Raw genomic sequence first — 7,221 nt, forward strand, 5'->3', positions numbered from 1 at the left:
TCTGTGCACCCCTACCTAGCGGCTACTCAACGACATAGAAATCAAGCCCATCGCGCCGTCACGTGCTTGCCATTGCTGCCCACCCGTCGCGCCGTCACGTGCTCGCCATTAGAGTAGATTAATAAAAACATTAATAACCACATTAGAGTTTATACATTTAACACCAGATTAAAAAGAAAACGAACAATGCATGACATGTTACTTTTTATTAATCAAATGATTATAATTCAAATTAATTTTAACAAAATAACTTAAAATTATAATTTCAATTTTATTACGCGAGCTATTACATTTGTAATAATTAAAATATAGTGTGAAATTAGCACTTGCTGAGTTGGGCCCACAACCTAAGGCCCAAGATGGCAAGATGAAGTCCGAAGGGGCACGGTATGCTAATGGGATTGGATCCTCTCAATTGTTAATAAAAATTAAGAGTGTAAAATGTGATTTCTAACCCTTCATTGTTCTCTCTTTTATATTTATTTTTTGTTTCACTTATAAAACTAATAGTGGGAGATTACACTTTACTCCCTTAATTTGTTAAAAAAAATTGAGAGGATCCATTTCCGTATGATATCAACAATTCAATTCAATTGAGTTTATTGGAAGATTGGCTGATATGATTTGGGAATTGGGTTTTTGTAGCATATACAATCAAAGGCTGCAACCTGATTTATGCATCCTAAGGTGTGTTGAGCCAGGATGCAAAGGCGTTCCTTTCCATGGGGGTATACTTCTCTTTTTCTTCTTTCTCATTTTCAACTCTTAGTTGCAGTACATTCTTACTCTCAATGAGTCTTTAAGTGTTTAAATTTTCAGAATGGAACAAGAAAAGATGCTGTGAAAAGGGAAATTCTACAACAGATTGAACCATGGATAATGAGGGAGCTACAAGAGAAGGCGACCTTCATGTTGGACCTCTTAGTCCATTCCTACATGATAAAGCCACCATCTTTTGGCATGAGCTAAGCTACTTGACTCTCTTGGTAAGAATGTTGTTGCCCTTTTCAATTGGTAAGAGCGTTGTCACAACATGGAGTGAGTGGACAAAACACATTAGCTGTTACTGTTGGTGATGGTGATGATGCCTTCCCGCAACTATGAATTGTGATACCAAATCTCTTGGGAGATCTGAACGGTTGCTTGGGTACAAGTTGAAAGCTTATTCGTGTTCCATGTTGGTGTTGGTTGCATGTTGCAAACTTTCAGTAGCATCCGAACAAGTGTACAACATTTGTATGATAATAATAATACTGTCAAACATTTAAAAAGAACATGTGTTGCTGATTCACGTCCAATTCAATCGGTTTCCTACGATGTCAAATGTAATTAGTTCAAGGTGTGTTGGTGTAAAAAGACCAGCCTTGTAAATTCGATGTGTTAGACAACTTTAAACGGTGACTCAACATAGATAAAAAAAACCACTTACTTATGCATGACATTAGACTTTGTACCAAAAACATAAAGGGGAAAGAAGATCAAAATTGGGGCTCATTAATCATGCAAGGAACAACGGCATCACATCATGTTCAAAAATTACAGACAATATAAAGGGGATATCGTATTCACCTCCCCTGAAAAATAATGAAAGGCGAAATTGTGAACTACAATCTACAGTCCTCCCTAATTACCACAAGGTTCTTAGATATTGTGCAGCTGCAAAAAATGTTAAAAAGATGGCAGCTCAACATGATGTTAGAAGCACACATTTAACCCCAGTTCACTAAAACTAAGTCTCTTAGGCTGACAGATATTACTGCATGATTCATCAAAAAACCAGTTCATGGCAAAATTAGCACAAATTATCAAATGAAACCTCAGAAAAGTAGACTGAAATTCAAAAAGGTATCCACAAAGCTCAAGACTTCAATTTACTATCCATTACTGGAAGATTCATTTTCTCCCGATACAGCTTCAATAACTCCGGTGCTTGATCCTTACCACGATTCACATACTTCTTAAAGAACCTCTCTTCCGAAGCAGTATATGCTAACAAATGCTTACCACTGCTAATGGCACCATTGGCCATAAGAATCTTCATGACAGCAGCCCTCGGAACAACCCTTTTCTCCAAATTCAGCGAGAGAAGAACCGGATAATTGGTGACATCAACAGGCTTCCAACTGAGTTCTTTGACAAAGAATTCAATGCAGGCCTCAGTTTTCTGCATAGATATCAACATACAGCAAGAGTGCTTCACAAACGCCTCAAGAATGTTGTCGTCAGTTAATCCAAACCTCTTGAACAACTCAACCTTCTTATCCCACATGGACTTTGGAAGATACGTAGCATACAATGCAGGAACAAAATTAGCCTTGTTGGGATCAACCCCCATTTTAATGACTTCATCTACCATACTCTTAAGGCGAACTTCAGAATTGCATATAAGCAACCAAGGCCACTGGCGAATTAGCCTTGCCATGCTTTTCTCCCGGACCCCTATATCAACCAACATGTTAATATTTCGAAGCGACCTAGAAGAAGTTAAAATTTGGCCAGCACGTAAGATAGAAGCAACGGTCCTTTCTTCAGAACGAATGAAATTGTTCAACAAATCGAAAGCGGGGATCAGGTGTTTCTCTAAGCTTCTTTTCAAGATTAGAGGGTTGAGATCGATGATGCGGGCAAGTTGTGATTTTGAAGCACCTTTGGAGATGAGGAACTCGAGCTTGGGCAAGATGGTCTCTTTGGGTTTGCTGACGAGAATCCCGGGCGATTTCCGAATGACATTGTGAATCTGCAAATCTGAGAAACCGAAGCTCCTGAAGAGTGCGATGACTGAGTCGGGTTTCTCTGGAGTCTTAAAAAGTACGTATTTTGAAGCTTTAAGAGCCGAATCTGGGAGGAACCCACAATTGTTGACGAGGTAATTCACCGTAAAGGATTGTATTTCCGGGGTTTCTGTGACTGTGGCGTAATTGGGAGCACGGAATAGGGAAGATGGTGAAGGGATCAGAAATGAGGGTGATGAGGTTCTTGTGATGACAGTGAGGTGGTACAAGAACAGGTTTTTGTTATAAGATCCCCTCATCAGTTTTCAATTTTTTGACAGATCGACGAGCGAGTAAAATGGGAGAAGGGATAAACCCTAAGTTTGGATTCAGGAGGAGAAGAAAAACGAAATATTACCACGAACTCGATCTGATAGTTAAAAAAAATGTTAGATTAATCCTAATTTAATAATTTACCCAAATATTTTATTTTATATTTTTAAATATAATAATTAATTAATAATTAAAAAATAAAAATAATAAAATTTGTATTTATTAAAAATAAAAATTTAGATATAATTAATTTTATATAAAATTAATAATTAAAAATTATTAAATAAAAATTTAATTATGTCAAATAAATTATTTAACCGTTCTTAGTTATTGAGTTTATATAAAATTCACTTTACTTAAATTTTTACATTTTCTAAATTTAACATTCTTCAAGTTAAAAATATGTATTTATATTTAATTATTATTTTTAGAATAAAATCAAATTTAAGTCAGCTTGGGCTTGGCACACATGGCCTGAATATCTCCTTCCGTGAGCTGTGAAATCCGAAGCTGCAAGCAACGTGTGCGTTGATGGAACGGAATTGTTCCCTCCGGCGAAAGACACAGAAAGAGAAGGAGGTGGTGGTCAAGAAGGTAATTTGGGCAGCTATCGAGGGGCATTCTTGTCCAATATGTTTTACCGATCTGGAATCTCGGTTCAGAGAAGCTGCGGTTCTGTCCCGCTGCTACCACGCTTACTGCACCCACTGCATCCGCCGTTGGAGTCACGTGCGCAGAGCGTGCCCTCTCTGCAATTCCGGTTTCGCCTTCTGGTTCTCCATCCTCAGCCTCTCTTCCAGAACCTTCCGGAAGCACTTCTTACCCTTCCACTCTCATTCTGATGCAAACCAACCGCCACGACTTCCCTCTACCAGGTCAATTGCTATCTTCAATCTTAACGTTGGAGAATTTTGAGAATAAGGATTTAGGGTTTCTTATTTGTTTGGTAGGGCGAGGGTAGCGGTGACTAATGGACGAAGGAGGGCATTGCCCCGGAGAAGATCGTTTGGGCGTGCTGGACTTGTGAGTGCAGATGTTATTGCTCAGAGGAAGCTTCAATGGCGTGCTAGGTATGTAAACAACAATTCAATTCAGTGTATTGGAAGATTAGTTTATATGATTTGGGAATTCGGGTTTTGTAGCATATACGATCAAAGATTGCAACCTGATTGTGCAACCCTAAGGTGTCTTGAGCGAGGATGCAAAGGCTGCGGTCCATGCAACTTGTTCCTTTCCATGGGGGTATACTTGTCTTTTTCTCCTTTCTCATTTTCAATTCTGTTGCAACATCATCCTATTTCTACTTAAACACTCAATATGAGTCTTTCACTCTCTAAATTTTCAGAATGGAAGAAGAAATGCTGTTAAAAGGGACATTCTACAACGGATTGAGCCATGGATAATGAGGGAGCTACAAGCTCTCTTAGGGGACCCAGATCCAACTGTCATTGTTCATGTGGCCACCTCACAGTTCATCACTTGGCTAGAAGAGAAGGCGAAATCGCCATCTCGCCACCTTCATGTGGGAGATACCTTCATTTCACCTCTTCGTCCCTTCCTACATGATAAAGCGACCATCTTTTGGCATGAGCTAAGGTGCTTGACTCTCTTAATTCTCTTGGGAAGAATGAGAAATATTTTTCCTTTGTTGCCCCTTTTCCTGACCAATTTTCAATTGTATTGCCCACTAGTTGTTTCGCTGAGGGTTGTCACAACATGGATACCTACGATGAAGTTGTCGAATATAAACAACAGGAGTGGGTGGACAACACACATTAGATGTTACTGTTGCCTCTTTTCATCCCTTAAATCTGTTGGGAGTTGATGAGATACATGGATGTTGGTGATGATGCCTTCCCCACAACTATGAATTATGATACCAAATCTCTTGGGAGATCTGAACGGTTTATTGGGTACAAGTTGAAAGCTGATCCCTGTTCCTTGTTGGTGTTGGTGCATGTTTCAAATTTTCAGTACCATCCAAACAAGAACCATGTGTTACGGATTCACGTCCATTTCAGTCCGTTTCCAACGTTGTCAAACGTAATTAGTTTAAGCCAGGTGTAAAAATACCACCCTGTAAATAATATTTATCCACATCTATCATCTCTATTAAATGGTAATTTGGGTAGCCAAGTTGATTGAATTGCTTTTAAATTCGGTGTCTAATACAACTTTAAACGGTGACTAATATCAATCAACAAAACCACTTATGCAAGAATAAAATTACACTAGACTTTGTACCAAAAAACATAAAGGGGAAAGAAGATCAACATTGGGGCTCATTGCTGATGCAAGGATCAACGGCATCACATCATGTTCCAAAATTACAGACAAATGTGGAGAGAATTATATTCATCTTCCCCTGAAAAACAATGAAAGATAAAATTGTGAACTACAATCTACAGTTCTCCCTAATCACCACAAGGTTCTTAGACATTGTGCAGTTGCAAAAAATATTAAAAAGATGGCAGCTCAGCATGCTGGATTAGAAGCATTCCCAGAGAATACCCTGAAAGCATCACATCTCACACACATTTAACCCCAGTTCACTAAAACTAACTACTAAGTCTCTTAGGCTGACAGATATTACTGCCTGATTCATCGGAAGACCAGTTCATGGCAAAATGAATGCAAATTATCAAATGAAACCTCAGAAAAGTAGACTGAAATTCAAAAAGGTATCCACAAAGCTCAAGACATCAATTTACTATCCATTACTGGAAGATTCATTTTCTCCCGATACAGCTTCAATAACTCCGGTGCTTGATCCTTACCACGATTCACATAACTCTTAAAGAACATCTCTTCCGAAACAGTATATGCTAACAAATGCTTACAACTCTTAATGGCACCATTGGCCATAAGAATCTTCAAGACAGCAGCCCTGGGAACAACCCTTTTCTCCAAATTCAGCGAGAGAAGAACCGGATAATTGGTGACATCAAGAGGCTTCCAACCGAGTTCTTTGACAAAGAATTCGATGCAGGCCTCAATTTTCTGCACAGATTTCAGCATACAGAAAGGGTGCTTCACAAAAGCCTCACGAATGTTGTCATCAGTTAATCCAAACCTCTTGTACAACTCAACTTTCCTATCCCACATGGACTTTGGAAGCAGCTTAGCATACAATGCAGGAACAAAATTAGCCTTGGCGGGATCAACCCCCATTTTAATGACTTCATCTACCATACTCTTAAGGTCTTTAGAATTGACCAGAAGCAACCAAGGCCATTGGCGAAGTAGCCTTGCCAAGCTTCTCTCACGGACACCTAAATCTACCAGCAAGTTAATATTCCGATGCGACGTTGAAGAAGTTAAAATTTGGACAGAGCGTAAAATAGAAGCAATGGTCCTTTCTTCAGAAAGAATGAAATTGTTCAACAAATCGAAAGTGGGGATTAGGTGTTTCTCTAAGCTTCTTTGCAAGATTAGAGGGTTGAGATCGATGATGCGGACAAGTTGTGATTTTGAAGCACCTTTGGAGATGAGGAACTCGAGCTTGGGCAAGATGGTCTCTTTGGGTTTGCTGACGAGAATCCGGGGTTTTTTCCGAATGACATTGTGAATTTGCAAATCTGAGAAACCGAAGCTCCTGAAGAGTGCGATGACTGAGTCGGGTTTCTCTGGAGTCTTAAAAAGTACGTATTTTGAAGCTTTAAGAGCCGAATCTGGGAGGAGCCCACAATTGTTGACGAGGTAATTCACCGTAAAGGATTGTTTTTCCAGGGTTTCTGTGACTGTGGTGTAATTGGGAGCACGGAATAGGGAAGATGGTGAAGGGATCAGAAATGAGGGTGATGATGTTCTTGTGATGACAGTGAGGTGGTACAAGAACAGGTTTTTGTTATAAGATCCCCTCATCAGTCTTCAATTTTTTGACAGATCGACGAGTGAGTAAAATGGGAGAAGGGATGAACCCTAAGTTTCGGATTCAGGATGAGAAGAAAAACGAATTATTACGACGAACTCGATCTAATAGTTAAAAAAGAAATGTTAGATTAATCTTAATTTAATAATCCATCAACGTATTTTATTTTATATTTTTAAATATTAATAATTAAATAATAGTTAAAATCAATTAGTTTTTTTTTTTTTGGTGACTGTTAAAACCAATTAGTTTAAGTAAATGATCATTTATACTCATAAAAAATATAAATATTAACAAATATATTTA

At 38.6% G+C, this 7,221-nt stretch overlaps 3 protein-coding genes across 3 annotated transcripts; 1 reads left to right on the top strand and 2 right to left on the bottom strand.

The window, feature by feature from the left end:
- Positions 1-1,501: 1,501 nt before the first annotated feature.
- Positions 1,502-3,130, bottom strand: LOC107638346 (transcription termination factor MTERF15, mitochondrial-like). The gene has a single exon (XM_016341582.3). It carries the CDS (start codon positions 3,029-3,031, stop codon positions 1,859-1,861), a length of 1,173 nt encoding a protein of 390 aa, XP_016197068.1. The 5' UTR covers positions 3,032-3,130; the 3' UTR covers positions 1,502-1,858.
- Positions 3,131-3,466: 336 nt separating this feature from the next.
- Positions 3,467-5,201, top strand: LOC107638359 (RING/U-box superfamily protein). Its single transcript, XM_016341600.3, has 5 exons — positions 3,467-3,919; positions 3,995-4,114; positions 4,187-4,286; positions 4,390-4,640; positions 4,736-5,201. Exons 1-5 carry the CDS (start codon positions 3,576-3,578, stop codon positions 4,821-4,823), a joined length of 903 nt encoding a protein of 300 aa, XP_016197086.1. The 5' UTR covers positions 3,467-3,575; the 3' UTR covers positions 4,824-5,201.
- LOC110262437 (transcription termination factor MTERF15, mitochondrial-like) lies at positions 5,168-7,015 on the bottom strand. Its single transcript, XM_021112117.2, has one exon. It carries the CDS (start codon positions 6,906-6,908, stop codon positions 5,739-5,741), a length of 1,170 nt encoding a protein of 389 aa, XP_020967776.1. The 5' UTR covers positions 6,909-7,015; the 3' UTR covers positions 5,168-5,738.
- Positions 7,016-7,221: the final 206 nt, after the last annotated feature.

Source organism: Arachis ipaensis, chromosome B1, assembly GCF_059453495.1.
Source record: "Arachis ipaensis isolate K30076 ecotype BB chromosome B1, ASM5945349v1, whole genome shotgun sequence".
NCBI classification, from domain to species: Eukaryota; Viridiplantae; Streptophyta; class Magnoliopsida; order Fabales; family Fabaceae; genus Arachis; species Arachis ipaensis.